The sequence below is a fragment of the Gopherus flavomarginatus genome, chromosome 10 (assembly GCF_025201925.1).
Source record: "Gopherus flavomarginatus isolate rGopFla2 chromosome 10, rGopFla2.mat.asm, whole genome shotgun sequence".
NCBI classification, from domain to species: domain Eukaryota; kingdom Metazoa; phylum Chordata; order Testudines; family Testudinidae; genus Gopherus; species Gopherus flavomarginatus.
In genome coordinates this window covers 37,790,582-37,815,010 of record NC_066626.1, presented here as the reverse complement: position 1 = coordinate 37,815,010, position 24,429 = coordinate 37,790,582, and the positions used below count along the sequence as shown (strand labels likewise).

General features: G+C 39.3%; 1 protein-coding gene across 2 annotated transcripts; it reads left to right on the top strand.

The window, feature by feature from the left end:
• On the top strand, positions 1 to 24,039 carry PLEKHA3 (pleckstrin homology domain containing A3). Of its 2 annotated transcripts, XM_050916838.1 has the most exons (8): positions 5 to 427; positions 13,235 to 13,351; positions 14,869 to 15,024; positions 16,475 to 16,611; positions 16,992 to 17,156; positions 18,322 to 18,365; positions 19,635 to 19,747; positions 22,082 to 24,039. In XM_050916838.1, exons 1-8 carry the CDS (start codon positions 388 to 390, stop codon positions 22,207 to 22,209), a joined length of 900 nt encoding a protein of 299 aa, XP_050772795.1. In that variant the 5' UTR covers positions 5 to 387; the 3' UTR covers positions 22,210 to 24,039. The 2 variants fall into 2 exon arrangements, with proteins under 2 accessions (XP_050772796.1, XP_050772795.1); XM_050916839.1 differs by lacking the exon at positions 16,992 to 17,156 and having other exon boundaries at positions 1 to 427.
• Positions 24,040 to 24,429: the final 390 nt, after the last annotated feature.

Genomic DNA, 24,429 nt, shown 5'->3' with positions numbered 1-24,429 from the left:
GGCTCGGGTACGCGGGCAGGCTTAGCCGGCCCCCTTCCTGCAGGAAGTAAATGAAACGTCCGGGTCAATGGCAGCAAACACGACGACGGGGGCGGGACGGGGAGCCAGAGGCAGCAGAGGAGCGGGGCGGGCAGAGCCTGCGGGGAGCTGGACACCTGCGGTCCCCGACCTCCCCGGAGTGCCATGTGCATAGGACATGAGGCGCTCTGCCGCGCCTGCTGCCCCCGTGCATAGCCCGCTGCGGGCAGCATCTGCTGGGCCGGCCGGATCCTGGGGCTGCGGCTTCTCTCGGCCCCCGAGCTGCGCGGCTCAGCCGTAAAGTCTCTGCCACAGCTGCCGCCCGTTCCCAGGAGGAGCAGGATGCTGCACGGAGCCTGGCCCTAAGCTATGGAAGGAGTCCTGTACAAGTGGACCAATTACCTGACAGGTGTGGGCAGGGCGGGGCTGCTCCTGGCGCGCAGCATCGCTCTTCCGGGCGGGGCCTGGGAGTTAGCGGGCAGCGGGCCTTTGGCACAGCCGGGGGGATGGAGGTGCTGGTGTAGGGGTGAGGGTGCGGACTAGAGTCCGCTGAGTTTACGAAACCAGCTGGCGTGTGGCGCTGGTCGCCGCTGTTTGAATCTAGCCTGCTTGGGAAGAAAGGGGCAGGTTTAGCCTCTGATGGCTGTTGGGTGGCCTACCGGAGAGCAGCGAATTGCTGGTCTCCTTTCAGTAGCCTGTTGCTCCTAGGCTCGGAGAACCCAGTTGTGGTGCAGGCTGCAATGGGCGATGTCCGATTCTGTGAGTGAGTGGAAGACTTTACCCTCCAGAGCTGCTGATCTGCACCTTTCACAAGAACTAAATTCACCCCGCACCCACGTTTTAAACTCCTTCCTGGAGATTACCCAAGGTCTGGGAGGTGTTGGGGGTCTTTTTAAAATATAGTTATTACTAAATCACATGCTATTTTAATTGAAGATATGTTGCATTCATACTCAGTATTTTGGAATGTACTTATATGGCTCCCCTTGCTCAATATAGCCCACTGGTCAGCATATGTGCTACAGTTATCACCCTGTGTCTAATCTACAGAGGATATGGTTCTGTTACAGCTGTTAGCTTGAAAGCCTGGCTCTTAAATTGTAGAGCAGGGGTTGGCAACTTTCAGAAGTGGTGTGCGGAGTCTTCATTTATACACTCTAGTTTAAGATTTCGCGTACCAGTAATACATCCTAATGTTTTTAGAAGGTCTCTTTCTATAAATCTATAATATATAACTAAACTGTTGTTGTATGTAAAGTAAATAAGGTTTTAGAAATGTTTAAGAAGCTTCATTTAGAATTAAATTAAAATGCAGAGCCCCCCAAACTGGTGGCCAGGAACCAGGCAGTGTGAGTGCCATGCCTACCCCTGCTGTAGAGGCTCATGCTTAAAGCTCTGGGGGCCCCTGCTGGTTCAGTCAGTGGAGGATGATGGCCATCATATGACCACTTCACAATTCTGAAAGTATATATCCTCACAAGACCTCTGTTAGGTGAGAAGGTAATGTTATCCTCAGCTTACAGAGAGCCCAAGGTCATAAAGGAAATCTGGCAGAGTAGGGAATTGAAGTTCTAGTCTATCACCTTAACCACTAGAGCATCCTTCCTCCCATAAGAAATAGCTATGATAAATCATTAATGGCATGCAAACATATTGTAAAATATAGTCATTGCACTGCGTGCCCTTTCCTGGACACATCTTGTTCAACACAGGAGTCTCTGGGTAGCTAGTACAGCCCTCTTACCCCTCGAGCTTTCTCTTGGCACTTGCCTGTGAATATCGGCACATCTTAGGTAATTTTCTTGCCTCTATCTCAAGGGTCCTGCAGATCTCTTGAAAACCCTATAACTAACTAATACCTCTGAATTTTGGACTTGAAAAACCACGAAACATTTATTTAACCTGAATAAATGTAACATAAACATAACAATACTTCTAAGAGCCTGGCAGCGCTTCCCTTGATTGCAGTTTGGCCGACCCTCTTTGTCCTCAGGAGCCAGCGCTACCCTTCAAATTCAGCCTCCCCTCCCCAGTTCCAAACATGCAGTCTGGTGGAGCTTCTGTCCAGGAGTCCTAGCCTCTGTGTCCCCAGCTGCATCTGTTCTTCCAAAAGCATACCCTATCATACAGTTGTGCTTATCAGCAATTATCCTATAATGTCTCATATCATATAATTTCAAGTTAACAACATAGTCCTTTCTCTGTGACAGTTGAGAAGGAAGGGGCTTGGTATTGCCTCTTGAAAATTGTCCGTCTTCCTGTAGTGAATGGCTCTAACAGAAAGTAGGATTATCAATCTGTTCAAAAAGTGATTGAAAAGACACTAACTACAAAGGTGTCTATAATGGAATGGGTTCTGCAAATAACAATATTTCCTAACCTCCTCGTTATTACAAGCATTATTTTTGTGCCCATCACTGTGTTGTGTGGTATTTTTGGGAAATGGTGCTTTCGTGTTTAGCAGGTAAGACCCTTGCTGTATTGGCTAATTCTTCTTGCCTTGTAAGACTGAAGTTTGGAATAGTCTGGCCTCTGTGGCATAGCAGAGAAGAATTGAATGTGGACAGTGACCCAGAATGGAGACAATTAATGTGGTACATTATTTCAATAAACTGCAGAGTTGCTGGACACTCTCAGTTCTTGCTGATGTCAATGGAAGATGTGACTGCTCAGGCTCTCTGATCTCAGGCTGGATCTGGCCCTGTGGTAGGAAAGAGAATGTGAAGAAATACCGTAGAAAAGATCTTGCGGTGTCAGTATTGAAACAAGTACTGATGACTGGGAACCACTAATTTAGAGTACCAGAGGAAAGTACTTAATAGATGACTACAAGTTCCTGACCCAGAATGAAATATGACTGTTCTCTTAACTTAGGAATTTCTATTTTGTATGTCCAGTCACAATTAATAAATTGGATGATTGAGCACAGGATGAATTGTAACTGTATAAATGTCTTAGCTCTGTTAAGACCAGTCTAATTAGGGAATTCAGAATAGGACAAATGATAAGAAATTTGTTAAAAATCTTAAAAACTTGTTATGAAGTTAGATTTCACCTCTGGATATATTTAGATATATAAATTTTGAGCCAGATGTATCAGTAGCATACAATGAAAATGAGTAAGTGGTAATATATTTCTGATGGCTTTTCTAGGCACATAACAATTCTGTAAAAGCCATTTAATAAACAATAACTTTTATGTTATTCACATCATACAGGCTTGTTAGTTTAAAAAAAAAACCAACGAACGTCTTGTAGCATAGGTTGTGAAGATACACCTTTGGCTGTGGTCATTCTTCTACAGAATTAAAGAAAAGGCATTCTTAGTCCTGGTCTACCCTGGGAATGTACATCCTCATAGCTGCGTCTCTCAGGGGTGTGAAAAATCCACACCCCTGAAAGACATAACTATGCCAACCTATTCCCTGACGTAGACAGTATTAGGTTGATGGAAGCTTTCTTCTGTCAACCTAGCTACTGCCTCTTGGCGAGGTGGATTAACTATAGTGGTGGAAGAAGCTCCTCCCGCACCATTGCTGTAATGAGCGCCTATCCTGAAGTGCTACAGTGGTGCAGCTGTAGCATTTTAAGTGTAGACATACCCTCATTAACTAAAGAAGGCAATCTTTAGTCTGGCATTTCCTAACTTTTGTGGGCTTCACTTTACAGTGTTAATGTAGTGTTTTGGAGGTAATTATTTATTATTTGTATTGCAATAATGTCTAGCTGCCCCAACAGTGATTAGGACCTCAGCTTACAGTGGGTAGAATTTTCAGAAGTACTCATGGGACTTATAAGTACAAGTCCTTTCTAGTCTCTTTCAATGAGACTTTTCCCCCTAAGTTTCTTAGGCTCTATTCAAAATCCTTCCCTGAATTTACACCAGGGCCTCCCGGGGGTGGGGTGGAGGTGGAGATGGGAGCAAGTGGCCCTGATTTACACATAGGAAGAGACAGTCTCTCCTTAGAAGAACTTCCAGTGTAAGGCACTGATCCAGCTAGATCTGTGTTGGCCATCCACACAGATTAAGTTGCAGGACCTGGCTGTAAATAGACACAAGATGGACAAAAGGCAAGAGAAAGGAAATATTACCCCCATTTTACAGCTGGGGAACCAAGGCACAGAAGATTACGTGACTTGTTCAAAGTCAGAGGGGCTGAGTCAGAAATTGAGTTCAGTAGAAGTGTTACAGCAGGCACAGTGGCTATGCTGCTGTAGCACTGTGGTGTAGACACTTATTAGAAGGGGTTCTTCTGTCACTGTAGTAAATTCACCTCTCTGAGAGGCAGTAGCTAGTTTGACGGAAGAATTCTTTCATCAGCCAAGTGATGTCTGGAGCTTAGGTTGGTTTAATTACATCACACAAGGTGTGAAATTTTTCACAGCCCTGAGTGATGTAGTAAAGCTGACCTATCTTTGTAGTGTAGACCAGCCCTAAGATAGGGCGCATACTGTAATATCTTATTATAACACAGAGATCTATTCAGAAAGCTTCTGACATATCATTCCGAATGACTCGCAGTAGGCCTGTCTGTGTACACTTGCTTGCACCAAGCCTCAAGACTGCATTCTTCAATAGTCCAGTGCCAGCTCTCAGAGTTTTATCACAAATCTCTTGATATTTAGTATGTATCTTAAATCTCCGTCTCCTGGAGTAAAGTGTTTGCATGAGAATCTCAGCGCTTCCCCCTCCCCCCCAGCTTTTTTTTTAAAAGCATCTAATCCTCATGGTTGTAGAGAAAAGCTTGAAAGTGTGAAACCTAGATGCTCAAAAGTTTCATGATATTTTGGGACCTGACTTTTTGAACCCTTCAGGCTGGCAATACCATAGTTCTGAAAACAGTTCTGTCTCTGGCACTAGTGAGTTAATTGGTTTTTAATTAGCAGTGCAGGAAGATCTGTGGCTGACAGCTTTTTGTCAGCAGTGGGTCCATCCATGTGTGCAGTTGCGTTTTGTAGACCTCATCCTGTGGCCCTCACTTGTGTGAGTAGTTCCAGTGAAGTCAGTGGAACTAAGTAGCAGTTGGAGTACTGGTGAGTAACGCCCTGTATAAAATCACGGCAGTGTCCTGGTTAAATGTTTTAATTTCACGGGATGTGCATGACCACCAAGTCCCACCCGCAACCCCGAGCTGCTGCAACTTTCCCAACAGTGGGGACATAGAAGCGGGTATCCCTTCTTCCAGCTCCCTGCTGACCGAGGCCATGCCTGCTCCTAGGGGGCATTAGTGTACCAGTCCCATATGGGAGTGGAGTAGGGAGATGGTGGACCAATTCCATGTTGGGGAGTGGAGGCAAGGTGATGTGGGTCTTGCGATGTCTCCCTATTGATGACAGCCAGTCCAGCCTAGGCCATTGCCTCTGCTTTCTGCCCGTCTGGTAGGGTGAGGGGGCAACGCTGACAACATGCAGCAATTAGGAGCCCTGGCCTGCCCCAGTGGCCTCTGGCAGGCCTAGCAGAGATGCTGCTGGAGCTGTGACCAATATCTGTTGCTTGAAGCCCAAGCAGCTGTGTGAAGCCCAACAGATATTTGGCTAATTTCACAATTTGCCCACAGGCTGTGACACTGTAATTTATACAGGGTCTTACTGATGAGAGTAAAGGTTGTAGGTGTCAGGCCGTATCAGAGAGAGAGAGTCAGTCAGTCTGTGTGCCTGTCCCCAGGTAAAAAAAAAGATTAGTTTCCAGTGGAGACAGTTTTTGACTTCCAGGACCACAAGTATTTCCCAGCTCAAAAAAAAGCCTTAGCTTTGGCCAGAACTGGGTGTAAGGATTGAATGAGTGGGATAAAACTATATAAATGAAAATGCTGAACAGTACAGATTTTTTTAAAAAGCCTTTGATGTGCTGCAAAGCACTCACTAATGTTAGTGAAAACTTGTAACATAGCAAGAATGTCCGCACTGAATTATTTTCCCAAAAATATATTGCAGCTGTCAGTTTATTTCTAGGGAGAAATGGAATGAACCTCTGCATTCACCATTAGCAAACTCACAAAGTTTCTTTAATTTTGTTTCCTCTCTTCCTTTTCCCTTTGTAGGATTCCCCTTGGAGACAGTCATTAGTACTGCATCCTTTCATCATGAAAAAGATTTCTACCAATTCAGTGGAACTAATTGGCCCCCTAGAGTGAATCAGTATAGGATCATATAAAATGCTTATTCAGGCCTCTTGTTTAATTGTAGTGCCACTGGCTTTTTTCTGCTCTCTTGTTATTCTGTTCCTTTTCTGTGCTGCTCTGCTTCAGTGAGTTCAGATGTGTTTGGACAGCAAAGTTAAGCTATCAGAATCTGTGAAATGTTAGTGGGCTGGTTGCCTGGCTGCCTGCATACACGCTAATAGAGCATGATGGCAGAGTGCAAAGGAAAGAAAACACGGAACTAGTTCTTCAGATGTAGGAGGCTATCAGGATTGTCTAACCATTTTCTTTTAAAACAATCACACCCCAGATTACCTCTGTTTGCTGAATTGAACTGTCGTGTAAATTTGCGCCCTTCCCAAACCAAGTATCATTCTATTCTATTTTTATCTTTAAAGATATGTCAAGCGTGACCTCAGTGTTCAGCATGACTTGAATTTATCATGCTAACGTAAGCCTCTTTTGCATTCCCAGTACCATTAGTCCAGGAGTGGAGTTCTAAGATAGAGCCTGAATTTGAATCCTGTGCATAGTAGCAAACTATGCTACGCTGAGCTGGCACCACAAGCATGTTTTGCTTGGTTTTCTTTCAGACGTTTGTTAGTCTTTTTATGCTGTGTGCTTGACATCCTTCTCAAATATATGGGGGGGTGTACTTTGCTACATTGCTGGGGACCTTATGTGCACCTCTTCCTGTGAAAGACTAGTTAGGTTATTATCAAATGTTAGATAACTATTTACAAACTTTATTCTCCATGATTAATGTATTTGATAGAGATACTTTGTATTTTTAGTGAAATGTCAATGAATATAGTATGTGTGTTCTGTGGCCACTTTCTTTTTGAAGTAGTATTAGTCAGATTGTAGTTCTAACCCCTTTTTCATGCACAAAAATGAAAAATTACTCGGCAGGTTTCCTTAAGATGTAGTTCTTGTTTAATGGATACTGCCAACTTGAAATCTATTCTATTTTTTAAATATTACTTAATTGCAGACAGTACATAGAGTCATAGATCATTAGGTGAGAAGGGACCTCAGGAGATCATCTAGTCCAAACCCCTGCTCAAAGCAGGACCAATCCCCATCTGTCCACAGAGTCCCACTGTTAAATTTGGGGCCTCACAATTTTTTTATGGTTCTTTCTTCTTTTATTGCTATCTGAAAGATTGACATAAACAGAGGACAATTACTATTTCTCCTCTATTGTTTGTTAGTAAAACAGATTATACACAGTGCTGTCAAATGCACAAATTAAATCTTTCAGTTGCACTGTAGCTATCTTCGAGCCAGTACCTGCAAGCATTTATGCAAGCTCAACAAACTACATATGGAACATTCACTTTACTCCACATGATGTCTGCCTATGGCAGAGTCTCGGATAGGTTTTGAAAAACCTAGAACTCCAGGAATTCACAGTATTCTGAATGTAAAAGGGAAACAAATCTCTGTGAAAGCCTATGGAAAAATCAGTCATAGAGCTTTTTTGTGCCCATTTTTTGTTAGTAACCTGAATATTTTTGTAGTCCAAAAATATCAGCTTGTATATCTTGTTCTAAAGCTATTGAATTTCACTTTCTTATTTATAAGAGATACCAAAAATATTTTTATTGCATTATGCAACCATGAAAGAGCGTGTTTACCTGGCTCTTATAACATGAGCATTAGCACTTTGAGACAAAAGTGTATAAGCTGATTTAACTATCAGAAGTACAACACAGAATGAGAAAACAAATGTTTTTAAAATAAGTGAAAATATTTTCTTTACAAACATTAAGTGAACATTTTAATGTACACAAGTTATGCACATATGTTAATGTTCTATTTCGAGAAACTTTTGTATGCCATGGCATATTGAATCAACGTCTTGTGAGGTCCCTTATTAGAACACATATGCTGATTTGATAATACTGTCCTTAAGCACTAAGTGTCAGTACATTGACACAAACTTGTTCCGGTTCTCTACATTTGCATGCTCCTATACCAGGAGTAGGCAACCTATGGCACGGGTGCCGAAGGCGGCACGTGAGCTGATTATCAGTGGCACTCACACTGCCCGGGTCCTGGCCACAGGTCCGAGGGGCTCTGCATTTTAATTTAATTGTAAATGAAACTTCTTAAACATTTTAAAAACCTTATTTACTGTACATACAACAATAGTTAGTTATATATTATAGACTTCTAGAAAGAGACCTTCTAAAGACGTTAACATTTGTGACTGGCACGCGAAACCTTAAATCAGAGTGAATAAATGAAGACTCGGCACAGCACTTCTGAAAGGTTGCCGACCCCTGTCCTATACAAACAATTCATGCTATTCTGCATCTGCATCATGGACTTCTGCACCCTGTTGTGCAGCTACAGAATATTGCCTCCAGGCAGTCTCCTGGTATTGGTGGCAATGACATGAGCTCTGGCACCAGAATTCCATCCTCCTGTTTCCAACCCATTGTATTTGAAGGAGAAAGAATTGGATTTGGGCAATGGGCCTGTGTCCAAACTAGTGCCTGGTAATGAGCTCTCTGTATGTTATGTGAAAGAAAAGAGTATTGCTTGTTGAGTTAAGCTTTTGATCACCACAATCATGTGAACAAATTGGCATGTGCTTTTTGTCAGTGCTGTGAACTTCTGGCAATCCACACATCTTAAAACTAAATTTTTTTGCACTTTTCACCTTCTCTGAGTCCAGGTAACCCTGTTCTGGGTGTGTTGGAAGCTAATGGTGTTGCTGAAAAATTTTCCATGCGGTCTTCTTGCTGTGATCCAGCAATAACGCACAACCAGTCAGGGCATGAAATGAGAGTAGAGTTTTCAGAACATTGGATCCATAGTGTATTTTCTCACAAGTGGCATGAATAGGAAAGTACTTTGGTTCCTTTAATGTGCGAGCTTTCATCCAAAGGTGTCCACATGTCATTTAGCTATAGTGAGCCAGTGAAAGAATAAGCACACCAGAGTTCTTGGTTGCAACAACCACACTGATGGCATCACTGTGTATACACAGTAAAATTATTCTTGTGTCGGCTTCTTTCTGATGAGCTCATAGGTGTCAAGTGGTGTTGTTGAGCACCATTCATCAGCCTTATCATGAAACCTACCAGCCAGAATGATAATTTTATCATGTGGTGCTTGTGTTGCTCAGATAAAAATATTGCAAGAATCTCCTTATTTTCTGAAAGTGCAGTGAGATTCATCCAGTAACTTGGAAGAGACACAGATCTGCCTTCTGCCATTCTTCAGATGGGTCTTGTATCTCTTGAACATTTTTGCCTTGTACCACCTTAACAGATTCCTTACAGAAGTGGTTCTCAACCTTTCCAAACTACCATACCCCTTTCAGGAGTCTGATTTGTCTTGTATGCCCCAAGTTTCTCCTCACTTAAAAACTATTTGTTTACAAAATGAGACATAAAAATACAAAAGTGTCGCAGCACACTATTACTGAAATAGCGCTTATTTTCTTATGTTCACAATATAACTATACAATAAATCAATTGAAATATTAATATTGTACTTACATTTCAGTGTATAGTATATAGAGCAGTATAAATAAGTCATTGTATGAAATTGTAGTTTGTACTGACTTTGCTAGTGCTTTTTATGTAGCCTGTTGTAAAACTAGGCAAATAACTAGATGAGCTGATGTACCCCCTGAGAGACCTCTCTGTACCTCCAGGGGTCTGCATACCCCTGGTTGAGACCACTGTCTTACAGTACTTATCAACACAATGTTTATTCTGTGGAAGACGTAAATACTGTTTTTACAAATGTATCTGCAAGATCTCCAAATGTTTTGGCTCCAAATGGCTTCCCTGTGGTTTGTACCAGAGCTTGTGCACCTGGCACAAGACAGCTTGTCCCAACAAGGGTAACTGTTGGTGAATAGTGTATATGAGCTGTCAGCATATCATCCAGTATTGCTTTTGTCCCTGTTCTTAGACTGCCATTTGTCTATGCTAGTGCCAAAGGGATGGGCATTAACTTATGTATAAAAATCTATTGCAAATTCACAGTCCTGCTAACTTCATAAGATGTGACTAGTTGCTGAAGAATATTTCTGTCTGCCTTCATGGTTGAGGCCTTTTCTTTTACTTTTTTCCCCATCTCATATAGCATGGAAAAAGTATGCGTCGAGGCTCCCACTCTCGTGTCATAAGCCACTTCTTCACAAAACTGTCCAGTTGCACTTGTCCTAGGATCTTTGCATTCAGCAGTGCATCTTATGTGGCTTCAGTAGCCAGATCGTTTGTTGCAATATTTTGCAAGGAAGTGGGTGTTCCTCCCAGGAGAAAATCTTTAATCTTTGAATTGTTTGTAAGAGTGCATCCTCATCTTCATTGTCACATTGCTTCCTTGCCTTTCTTGGCTCATGGTGAATAAATTGGTATCCAAGCCAACATGGAACATGGCTCTAGTGTTCATTGTGTTATGGGCTTTCACGCTGTAAGACAAGGCCCATCTGCCGAGGTCTGAGCAAGTCTTGGTGAAGCCTACAGTTCCACCTTCTTTCTTTCCTACGCTATTGAACCACTCTTGGCTCTGATCAGGGTCCATGTGATTGAACTTCTGACATGATCACTTGACAATTATGATCCCTCACAGAAACCCCTTAAACATGCAGTATCTCCAGTCCATAGGTTTCGTAGAACTGGACTGTCTTGTATTATGGATGTTGCTTTCTTTATTGAGATCATTACAGTTTGCCACTCACGATACATTAGTTGCAGACGTTCTTGCTTTCTGTGACCTCTGGATTTTGGTTTGCCACATGACTGATACTGTCTATCCTGACTGAAAGAGGAACTCAGTTCTGTCAGTGGCCTCTCTGTTATGATATCTTGCCGTTTCTTTCTAATGGCTGTTGCCTCCCTTATTCTATGCAATCCTTGTTCACCTGCCTCACACATTTCTTTACTTAATTGTTGGCAAATAATATAGAAACTGTAGAAAACTGGTGTGAATTTTTGAAGACTTACTACCAGTTCCATGGTTTGCTCACAACCATAATCAAACCACCACCTCAGCTAACTACTGTTACTCTCTCTATTTGTAAAAAATACCATCATCTATGTTAATTCTAGTCTAACTATAAAGCATTATGCACTATTAAACAAATACAAAGCATACAAAAAACGATTTCACATATGACAGGAAAATACATTCTGTGTTATTAACATATTTCTAATTTTAAGATCTATGGATGACTAAATGCTATAAAAGGTTGATTATTCAAGTATAGTAGGTGTTAAAATAATGATTGTGTCTTCTCATTTCTGTTCTTAATAGACTGAAAAGAAATTATGCCTAAGTTTAATTTTGCTGATAAGTTCATGCACACACTACTGGTATGTCAAACATTTCTGGTGAATTTTTGTTGCCATATTTATTTGCAAGTTTGAGAGTCTAAACATCAGAATTTAACTTGGTAACAACCATTTTTGAAATCAGCAGGTTCAAATTATGTTAGAAAAAGTTGTTACCAATTTTAAACAAAAAATTGCATCTAGATCCCCCATGGAGGATTGATTCAGAGATTTCTGTCTAGTCTGTAATATTGCCAAACCATTGCAAACTATCTTTCAGTCTACTATGTATTATTATCCAATCCTCCTTTTTAAACCAAACCAAAAACAAAAACAGCTTGTTTTTCTAGTTTAAACATTGTATGTGCATCCAGCAATATATAAGGTGCTATCTGTCACATATTTTTTCACACACAGGGTACTCTCTATATCACCCAGTTTACTGTAAGATAAAACATTTTCTTGTTTTGCTTGTTACTGTCATAAACTTCTCTTGTTTACTTATATGCATTGCCAATGACATCAAGGATCAAATATAGCCAGAATTATCTTCTGTTAAAAGGTCCCTTCTTATCAACACAAGTCCATGCAGCAGATCATGGATTCGTCAGCTCTTCACATAGTTCAAAGATAAATACAATGTAGTCTCAAAAGCAGTTGCAGAAAATGTGTTATGGGGATAAACTAGAAAGAGATTTTTTTTAAACTGCATATTTCGATGTAAACTAAACTGAAAACTGTTGAATTGCAACTGATCTAGATAATCACGACTGTCATTTATTTATTTATTTATTTATTTATTATCTTTATTGTTTGACACAGGTAATTACTTAGTTCTTTTTGGATATTCTTACAGATTAAAAGGACCAATCAAACATTCACTAGAGTCAAATACTGTTATAATATGAAGAGACCATAGGAGTATGTGTTACCTGCTGCCTTTTCTCCTGTTTAAACATTTGAAGTTCAGGGGTGACAGGTTTCATTTGTGAATCATAAAATCATAATTCCTATTCTCTCTTTTATCTTATTTTACATAGAAGGAGTAGTGTGACTGAATATACCACTGCATTTGCACCTACGCATTATTGTAATAATCTTTGTACCAAATATGCCTTGTGAGGTATCATCTGAAAACTAATAATATCAATATCAATTGGTCAGTAATATCATGGTGAAATGTATGTAGTAACATTTTATGTAAAGTTATGAATTCCCCTTGTATGATGATGTTGGCACGTGTTCAAACCCACATAGCCCTGTCTAGGCAGAAGCTGTTAAACATGTCTATCCTAAACAAAGATTTATTTTTACCTCAATTTACATATATATAGTAAACAGGGTCCTTGGGACAGGAAGAGGGGGTAACCTCGTTTCTCAAAGACAAAGGACAAGCTGACACCTCTAACTAAATGTCATCAACAGAGCCGTCCCTTGGGTACAGCGAATTGGGGCCACCGTCCCGGGCCCTGTGCTTTGGGGGGCCCCACGGGCAGGGAGGTGAGATGGGATGTGGGAGGGCGAGTGGGGTGAGGTGGCAAACGGGGAGGTGAGCGGCAGGCAGGTGGGGGGTGAGTGGGGAGGTATTATTGCTAATGAAATATTGCAAAAAGTGGTAGTGTAAAATATCTTTATAATACATCACAGTAGTATTTGCATCTGTGTAAATTCTGTTTCTCTTAATGGTTTAACAAACAGCTTTACTTTTGATTGAACTTGGATTTGCAATTAAACAGTTAGTATAACACTTTTCTCTCATATTTATGGTCTTCCTAGGTTGGCAGCCTCGCTGGTTTGTTTTAGACAATGGAATATTGTCCTACTATGATTCACAGGATGATGTTTGCAAAGGCAGTAAAGGAAGTATAAAGATGGCAGTATGTGAAATTAAAGGTAAGATTTAAATAAAATTTTATTAGAGGAAATTTTAATTGGCAGGGGGATGAATAAGGTGACCTAATGCTTTTGCATCACTAATTTCTGTGATGCTTAAAAAAAGTAAGGGGAAAAATCACATCGAGACATGTTTAGTCAGATGCGCTTGCTACATCAACCCCAATTAGTTACTGAACATGAACTCTGAAGAAAAATAATAATGAAAAAGGTTATGATATTTACTGCTCCTTTATGAGGTTTAAAAACAGCCATATAAACCTTAGGGTATTAAGAACTTTTCTGTTTATGTCTTACATTGGAAATATCATAAATGAAGGCATCTGAAGCTGTCACCATAGCTACAGCTGTTCTCCCTCGCAAACTCAGAGGGAGGTAATGCTGAATGTTAGGAATTGGGGGAGGGATAGCTTAGTAGTTTAAGCATTGGCCTGCTAAACACAGGGTTGTGAGTTCAGTCCATGAGGGGGCCACTTAGGGATCTGGGGCACAAAATCAGTACTTGGTCCTGCTAGTGAAGGCAAGGGGCTGGACTCAGTGACATTCCAAGGTCCCTTCCAGTTCTAGGAGATAGGTATATCTCCAATTATAAAAAAATGGAATTGTTTGCTGGGAGAGCCACCACAGGAGTGATCTGGTGGGTGCCATTACTTTCTGCCTTTTGGCCTTTTTTTCTGATGTACCTTTGTGGAGGTATTTGTGATGTGGATACCTGACCACTAGAAAATGGACTGAGTCCATCTACTTCTCTTACGTAGGCCAGCAAGCAGTTATCATATGGCAACAACTTCTGGTTACTACTGCCAGTGCCTAGATTGAAACCAGTGACCTAGGAGCGAAAGGCTTATGTCTCCTTACTAATCTCTTGAAATATTCAGTCCCTCTTTCTTGTCTGCTTGTTCATTTTCTATAGTATGGAGGAACAGTAGATGCCAGTAATTTGGGATTAATTCCATCTGTCATGTACCCAGGGCTGTCCAGTCCTAGACCTGGGAGTACTGTGGTTGAGAAATATGCCTGGTACCTGTGACATCTGTGGCTGATTAAAGTTGTAGTATTGAATATGATGGCTGTAAGTGGAGTACTGTTCTGTCCTCATGCTTAGGAGGATGGTGACTTTTGACACAGAGCCCAGAAGGTTGCATCAGAAAGGAAAGTGAGACTGATTTTAGTCTAGTCCTTCATAGATATTTGCCCACATCACAGAAATCTTCAGGTTGGCATGATTGAATCAGGACTAGACTAACTGGTGTTTCAGGCGAGGAATGTTTTGGCAGTGTTTTGAGGGAATTTTGCACAGTATCTGTCTGGCTGTAGCCATTACTTAGTCAATTACGTTCATGAATATCAAATTCATACAATGTTTAAAATTGTTTTGAATAGCTTCCGTTTCTTACCAAATGCAATCTGTAATTTGTAAATAACTTGAAATAATATGGTCTGTATTTGATAACTAAACCAGTAAGGATACTAATTATCTTTTGCAAAATTAGTCTTTTTTCTCTTTTTATCATTAGTTCATCCAACAGACAACACAAGAATGGAGTTAATCATCCCAGGGGAACAGCATTTTTATATGAAAGCAGTTAATGCAGCTGAGAGGCAAAGATGGCTGGTAGCACTGGGTAGTTCTAAAGCCTGTTTGACAGACACCAGAACAAAAAAAGAAAAAGGTATTTATACCATTAAAGTGTATGAAATCTAATAAAATTGTTTTTGATTAAGATGGTTCTTAATTTGTCCCATTCTAGTGGTTGAATTTAATATTATTTATGTAAGATATAAATCTAATTTATATATTGATAAATATATTGATGCATCTTAATTGTGGATGTAATCCCTGTTGTGTGCATATCATAACTTCCGGCTTATATTTAAATTGCAATTTCCAAGGGGAACAAGAAAAGAACTGATCAGCCTTTGCTAAAATTAGCAGAAAGGAAGAATTATTGTTACTGTATTTCTCTGAGTAGTCCAATTCTCTTTACGTACGTGTGTGTGTGTGTGTGTGTGTGTGTGTATAAATATGAGCTAATTTTAATTAAATATAGTACTTTGATCGAAAGGTATCACTAGACTTGGTAAAATGGATGAGTTTAAAAATCTCCCAGCTGGCACTGATCCTCAGAATTATGAATGTTGCCAGTCTAATTAGCCCAGTGAGTGTCTCTGAAGTACACTGGCAGCTTCTGACTGAAAGATGTCTGACTGGCTATGCAAAGATATACCTGAGCAAGGAAAAATATTTAAAATATTGTTAATGTATGGCATCAGGTAGGTCATATCACTTCTTATATTGCTCATGTGCAACTTGCTTCTGACTTCACTTTACTGCTCCTGAGTTTTATTACACTGCTGGTTGTCAGAGTTTCTCCCTATTTTGGGTTTCTATGTTATGTTCAGATTTGTCTTGTTCCAGATATTGGCCCTACCAGAATCATAGAACTGTTGCTAGTAAAAACTAAGAGTCAGAGAACTGTCACAGCATTTATTAACACTATTTACAGTGCTAGGTTATACAGCATAGGAAATATGAAATTAACACAAAACCTGCAGCAAACATGATGGGAAAATAGTATTTTGTTCCTGCTTCTGGAGAGCTCTTATTTACATAAAAAGCTAAAACTTAAACAATCTAGAGCTGTCATTCTCAAAACACTTGTTGTAGCTGTTAGGGAGTCATTTGGTTGCCATTGTTCTGATTTCTCTCCATAATCCCCATTTCTGCCTCCCTAGTTTTTCTCGGTAAAGACTGGTAATCCTCTGTAGCCAGTCTGAAGGTTTATCATTTGCAAGGTTCCCTGAGTGAGTAACCGCTCTCCTCAGGTGCTTGTGGATATAGGGGAACAGACCTCCTTCACCTGTTGAGGCCACAGACTTTGTCCATTGTGTGCTCCCTGGGATGACATGGTAAATGCGAAAATATTTTACCTCTTGTTTCCTGGTTATATACCTTTCTCCATGGTCCCTTCCAAATTTACATATACTTTGTGAAACTATTCCCAACTCAGTTAAGAATCCCTTCCTAGTCTTGAAAGGAATTTCAATTTTTGTTTGTAAAAACTGTGCAGATAAGTCATGCTGTGATTGGTGGGTTTTTTAATTATTTTATTTTTCTTGTAGAAATTAGTGAAACCAATGAATCTCTAAAGACCAAAATGTCCGAACTTCGCCTCTACTGTGATCTCTTAATGCAGCAAGTTCATACAATACAAGAATTTGTTCACCATGATGAGAGTCGCTCATCTCCCAGCATTGAGGTATCAGATTTCTAAAATTATACTGGAGAACCTGATTATTTAAATCATGTTAAATTCTTGTTGTCACCTTATGCACCTTATTAGCAACCTAATGTTGGAAAATATTTATGTAATGTCAGTTTATTAGATGTTTAAAATTGCCTATATTCAGATGCTCATACACTGGGTTCAGGAGTATGGTAGTACAGTCCACACTAGAAGATATTATATTGTTGTTTTTTCAGTAAGGTTGATTCTAGCTGCCATTAAAAAGTATAGTCACCAAACTTGTTTTTTTTGAGAATTTTGGGCAGTTAACTGGGAAATCAGTTGATTGTAAGGTAACATTTTCAGTCTCTTTTTACATTCTTGCTGATGTTTGTGCTATCATTTGTTTTCAGAACATGAATGAAGCCTCCTCCTTGCTCAGTGCCACATGTAACACATTTATTACAACACTTGAAGAATGTGTGAAGATAGCTAATGCCAAGTTTAAGCCAGAGATGTTTCAGCTGCCTCATCCAGATCCCTTAGTTTCTCCTGTGTCACCTTCACCTATTCAAATGGTCTGGATGTTTTATAAGAGTAACATTTTAAAGTGTTATGCTATTGATTGGGAGGGTAGAAGAATATACGCTATATAGTCACGTGTAATCCTGACTCCACTGAAGTCAACCGTTTTAGCCTTAAGTGTAAATCACTACTGACATGTTCCTGAGTCTGTTTGCTTGCCAGCCTTCCCATAAACTGTTCATCATAGGAGTAATTCTCCCATGGATGATGACAATGCTAATCGGACCCCAGTACTGGATCAACGCTCAGTACTTTGCAGCATTCATACGAAAATTGAATTATCCTGTTACCTATACTGCAGGGTTATTTTTTAAAAACATTAAATATTAATTGTTCTCTTTTAATACTGTAACCTGGCTGCTCATCGAAACAGATAACTTTTTTGTGGCTTAACTCTCAGGAAGTGCCTTTCAGATTCCCAGTCTTAATATGTCTCTTTTTAAACAATATCCTGGTTGATCAAATATGTGTTAGCTGATAAGTTTGTTTGTTTTTGTTAAATAATGTACAAGATTAAAATACTTTATAGTATTCTTATTTATTTACTTATTTATTTTTCCTGTTGAGGGGTTGGAATAAGTGAGACTCTGTCAAACTGTATTTCATATATGTGGATTCTCAGATCTACTCTGTTCTAGGGTCCCCCCCCCCAAATCTTTCTCTTTAATTTATCTGTATCTGATGATCTTCTCTCTTTCCTCCCATCCACCCAAGCAACTCTTATTGATCAATCTTTAGATCAAATTATTCTCTTGGGCACATTTAGAGAGTTCCCATTGAAATCAGAGGGCTCCCTGTGTGCACACCAAATGGCAAAATTTAGCTCTTGGATTAATCCTTTTGTATAATGTAGACTTCAACCTGGCATTAATTTAAAATGTTTTGAGGTATCCGTGCATTCTGCCAATGATCCAGTAGAAATCTGAGTAATTTTTGAGGCAAGAGAGAATGAGATGTAATATTTTTGGACAGTAAACTAGTTCTCTTTTATTAGTGCTTTAAAAATTCCTGCGTTACTAGCAATCTAGCCTCTTTCAAATAGCTAAATAAGATTCCTTAACTGGTTCATTTTTGTTTTAAATAATAAGTATATGGCTGTGTATAAGCATTTGCTAAATCGTGATAAAGAGTTTTAAACTTATTTCTTTCATTTTCTAGATGAAACGCTCCATTAGCCATCCTGGTACATACAGTTCAGGGAGGTAAGATTAAAAATTGCTGTTAAGTAGGCTAATTTACTTTCTGAAAGCACCTCATTGGACCAATCCAGCAAGCCCCCCAGTAGGGAAATATCAGCTGAAGTCACTATGCAGAGGATTTGCAGGGTCAGAAAATGGTTTAAAATTTAGAAAGTAACAATCTATTATCAGTAGTTTTGCAAATCTAAAATTAAGACACAGATGTTGCAACTTGCATACAAGTAAAAAATATGCTAGTAAAGTTTTGTTTCCATTTTTATTCTGAGTAATATTCCAAATCTGATATATTTTTAGTTTAGTTTTAAAAATAAATATAAAAATATCATCAAGGAGAGACGTCAACACTGGCAAAATAAATAAGTAAATCCAACTGTTGTTTGTTATAAACATTATAATAAAAATTCGTACAAAGTCTTTCTATGGTTTTTGGTAGAATTGTATAATTTAAAATGACCATTTATCAGAGAGAATTGCTATTATAACTTATCCAAGTTGTTTAATCCAGTGGTTTCCCAAACGGAGAACCCCTGGCGGGCCAGGCTGGTTTGTTTACCTGGCCCGTCTGCAAGTCTGGCCGATCACGGCTCCCACTGACCGTGGTTCGCTACTCCAGGCCAATGGGAGCTGCTGGAAGCGGCATGGGCCGAGGGACTTACTGGCTGCCGCTTCCAGCAGCCCCCATTGGCCTGCAGCAGCGAACTGCGGCCAGTGGGAGCTGCGATCGGCTGGACCTGCGGATGGGCCAGGTAAACAAACTGGCCCGGCCTGCCAGGGACTTTCCCTACACAAGCAGTGATCCCAGTTTGAGAAACACTGGTTTAATCAAATCTTATGGCAAATAATGGAAGTATTCTCTAAGGCCTTCATCCTGCAAATACTTATTCTTGTGAGTACCTTTATGCAAATAAGTAGCTTCAGTGGGATAACTGTGCTTGCGTAAAATTACTCATACACATTAGAGTTTGCAGGATTGAGGCCTGAAACACTAAGATTTTTGATGATTCATTCTTGCACATTTTGAATTTGTTTCTTTTTGCAAGAATTATATTCTGATCACATTTTTCAGATTTCAAAATCTGTGCAGGCTACCCGTGTTCTGTTCACATGGAGTTCCCTTCAGCTTACTCCTCAGTATTGCTCTTTACTATCTTTAAGATAGATCTAATAAGAGCACTATAAATACCAAAAGATATATCTTAAATTAAAAGCTAATAGACTGGCTAGTTGTTTGTTATAAGTTTGTAAAACTAATAAATCCTATTTAATTTGCAGTAGTAATGCCACAAAAGAACCAATTTCTTCATTCCACCGGTTATCCCAACGACGCAGAAGAACATACTCTGATACAGAATCCTGTAATGATATTCCTCTTGAAGATACAGAGAGTAAGTTGGAAGAGAGAGAGTTTTACTGTGTGTACTTCTGTTGAATTTGTTACTGTACTTAGCACAATTGTTGTACTGCTAACACCAGTGCAAGGAGAATACCTAAAATTACAATCTTTGTATGTAATCGGAGCCATTGCATTAAACAATAAAGTTGCTTGTAGGATTCCTATGTAGTGAATTAAAACTGCTGATGTATTCACTACAGGACTGACTTTGCCACCCTTTACTCACCTCGACTGGTATCTCAGATCTTGTGTAGTCCCACTGAAATCCGTGGTGCTATTTGTAAAGTAAGGTACTACCTAAGGGGAGTAAATCTGGCAGAACTGGGCTCTACATAAGGACTACATGAACAACAAACATTTAAATTATACATTTTCATATATAAACTAACATTTTGGAATCCTGTGCAGAATGTTGATCAGTTCTTTCCAGTCTAACCATTATAGTGAGTCAGATTCTTGTTTTAGTTACATCAGGGCAGTCCCATCGAGTGGAGCTAATTTCCATTGAATGGAGTTACACTGTAGAACTGAGAGGAGAATGTGACAACCCAGTGTATTAGTAAAGAACAGTTTATACCCCTGCCTACCCGCCCCATACACAGAGCAACACTCTTCTGAAACAACTCAGCATGGTCAATAAATCAAAACAACAATCTAGGACTATTATACTCTATGTCAATGATCCCATGATAACTAGATCCTGTTGCATAAATATGCCAAGGTAAGGTCTCTTTATGGTATTCCCATGAAACTCCCAATTGTTTTTACCCCATTCTAACTTTATCAGGAAGGCTGTGGCCTGTCACTTTCAAGAGTGACCCAGTTTTGGGCCAGCCTCTCCTCTCTCAGAGGGTAACTTATCCTTTGTACAGAAGGTCAACACAAGGCCTATGCACTGCTCAAGTCCCACTTAAGCCCTAATTGGTGCTTATACCTTGTGTTGTCCTTTTGAACAAAGTTGAATTCAACCCTATGTGACCATGGTCTGGTTCCTCTTCCCATGGATGATCCAGTCTGTCTTCTCTCATAACAGCTGTGGTCAGATCAGTCATGTTATTTTGTGTAATCCCAGTCTGTTCTTGTTCCTTGTAGAATTGCTCCAATTTCTAGCTTTTTCACGAATGTAGTTTTTGTCTTTTGCCATGTTACAGAGAAGAGTCTCTTTTCTGTCTTCCACTTTAAGGGCTCCATCTTCCTAGAGTTGATTCAGTTCCTTCTTTTCCTCAGTAGGTGGCGCTGAAAATAACAAACTTTCAGTAGAGGATTCTGTATCCCTTCCATTTTATTAATGAAAAACTGTTTACACACTTTCAAGAGCAGTTCTTGTTTGAAAAATAACTGGAAAAGGGCATTGTTGAGTTCCATGTTTATTCCGGCTCACTGATTCTGTATCAAATTTGCGCAGTTTCAAAGATAAAATGTACTTTCTTACTGCTAACTACTGGGTAAGATTTAAGCATGGGGCCGGGGAAGACCAAGCAAAGAGTGCTCCTGACTTGCTTTCCAGTGCATTTATATACAGAAATAAAAAGACCTGTTAGCAGCCCACTTCTCTGTGATAGACCACCTCTGACACCTCTCCAGGTGCTAGATAAATGCCAAAGTGGAATAGCTGTTTCATTTGAAATGGAGAACTTACCAGAGGCTCTATGATGTCTTCCAGTAACGTTAATATGCATTAGTCACCTGGCATAATCTTGTTAAGAAGAGTGACATTTGAATAGTGTACCATTATTACCCTGTATTCTGACTGACATGGAGAACAGCACTCTTTTTGCTCATCAGCTGCTTAAATATCTGATGAAAAAGTATCATTTTTCAAATGCAGAAACTAGTCTCTGGTTGATTTACCATGTGTTTAAATCTATCATTAATGAGCCATCTACTGATCAAGTAGACAAACATCCTTTCTGGTATAATGTGCAGTAGGCTGGGTTCTTTTAACAAAGCAAACACCTTTTTTTAATGGCTGAAGTGTCCCAGTGGAGTTTTTCAGTGAAAGGATTATTGCTGCACTAATTCTTAACACACACTCTTTGTTGTGCCCCTTTAACTGAATTTCCCTGTGCACCCCAGAGATTCTTCTCTTACAGTATTTGTGTATTGCATAGTATGATTATTTGTAGTTTTCAGTAGCTTTTAACATTACTCATCCATTACCCCAGGCATTGATATAGACTAGAATAATTCAATGCAGACCATAGAGAGCATGTAAATATTGCATCCAATATTTTTAAAAAATGTTGTCTATGTGAAATATTTGCAAGCAGAATGATTAACAGATTGAATTGGCGCACAGTTTAAATACTAATCAATATCGTAACAGGACCTGCTCACTGTTCCAGAAGTGCTCTCAATGGACACTTGGCACCATCAACCATTCCTGAAGAAAACAGATCAGTTTCAAAGAAAAGACCTGAATTGGAAGAGACTCTTCCATCCTCTTCTTCCTGAAGAAACTGCAGTATTTCTATAAGTAATGCTATGCAAAAGCTGCTGTAATTATATTATTGTTATAGGGAGTAGTTATTTCCCTTTTAGAAGGATTTTTCTGCACTTTATAGAATAATGTAAAAACTAACTTTGAAGTGTATTTTATCTTTATATAGTTTTATTTGCAAGAGTATTTTCCTAATGACTTCACAGTTTGAATGTGCATTTTTTTGGAACAAATGATGGCTTAACAGATAGGCATCTGCATTTGTAAGTGTAGCTCTTTTCTAAACAGTGTGTTAGTCTGAGAGTTTAACAAACCTGCAGATTTTAAATCTTGAAGAAGGTTTCCGATGGGGTGGGGGGGTATGATGTCACTTGTGCCATGGACCAGCTGGTCATTTGTACAAAGTTAGGATCTGGTCTTGCAGTCCTTGTGCACTCACTGTTCTCCTTGAATGGGAATTTTGCTTGTGTAAGAAGTAGGGGATTGAGTCCCTAATAGGTTACTGTAGCAGCTTGATGGTAATTTTAATATTGCCTTCCTTTAAAAACACAAGGATATACATAATCTGGTCCTTATTTTTAGCCAGTTGAAAGTAGAAATATCTCATGTATTTTTCTAAAGAAATGTATAAAAAGTAACTTATCTGCATATGAAGCATTTGTACCAAACATTGGGTATTTAACAATTTTTATTTATTTATTTTTTTGCATAAACAATTTCTACTTACTTCATTACTAAAGGTCTACAGGCTTCAAGATGTACACAAATTGTTGCTGAGGTGTGTAGCATCACTGAATAGCTAATGCAGTACTGTTTACATTTACTCTGCTCATTTCAAGTAAGACACATTTTTAACAAAGTATTATTTTAGTGTTTGCTTCTAAAATAGACTGTTAAACTACTGTTGTAAGTATAAATATTTGTATCTCTACATACTTTATTTATAATGTATTTATACAAAAGGGGACTTCTGTTTATTATGACTCCTATATATCACTTCACTATGGCATAAATGTAGAGCTAGAATCTGATCTCAGTTATACTTGTGAAAACTATCAGAGGGTTAGCAGTGGTAGTCTGGATCTGTAAAAAGCAACAGAGAGTCCTGTGGCACCTTATAGACTAACAGACGTATTGGAACATAAGCTTTTGTAGATGAATACTCACTTCATCAGATGAATGTAGTGGAAATTTCCAGAGGCGGGTATAAATATGCAGGCAAGAATCAGTCTAGAAATAACGCGGTTGGTTCAATCAGGGAGGATGAGGCCCTCTTCTAGCAGTTGAAGTGCGAACACCAAGGGAGGAGAAACTGCTTTTGTAGTTGGCTAGCCATTCACAGTCTTTGTTTAATCAAATTTGGTGTCAATTTGGTGTCAACACCTCAAGTGCTAGAAGAGGGCCTCATCCTCCCTGATTGAACCAACCGTGTTATCTCTAGACTGATTCTTTCCTGCATATTTATACCTGCCTCTGGAAATTTCCACTACATTCATCTGATGAAGTGGGTATTCACCCACGAAAGCTTATGCTCCAATGCGTCTGTTAGTCTATAAGGTGCCACAGGACTCTTTGTCACTTTTTACTTGTGTAAATGTGCATTAGCTGTAAATTAGATCAGAATCTGGCCCTCTAATTACTGAATTAATAATATAGGATAGCAGTGCCTGCTATTACCTCTCTCTCATATAAGGTTGTTAGTGTTTGCTTTGTAAACTCTTGTTTTTTGTGTTCACTTTGAGACAAACTTGGTCTATAAGTCTTAGCCATAGAGTACTTTTAAAAAAAGTTGCTGTTTTTAATTTACACAATTGGTTAATAAATGTACAGTTTTTTGCATTCAATCATACATCAAATTGTCGTATAATTGAACCTCCTTTTAATTTGACATATATTGGCTAACTAATCTGGTACATGTTAATAACATCTTGAACTTGTATAGGCACAAGAAGGTGAATTAACAATGAAATGGAAGCTCTCCTTTTAAATTTCCTTGATTTTTGTTTGTTTAAATGTTCACAGATATGATGAGTAATTACATACTTAGGTCCTCAATCTTGTGAATGCTTAGGCACAACCCATTGAATTAAACTACCCACATGTGTAAAGTTATGTGTGGGTATAAGGGTTTGCAGGATTAGAGCCTTATTTTGTGCTCAAATTACCAATTAAATGTAACTAGTCATTTGCACACACAAATTAGGTACATAAATGATAGTGCATTTTTCTGAAAA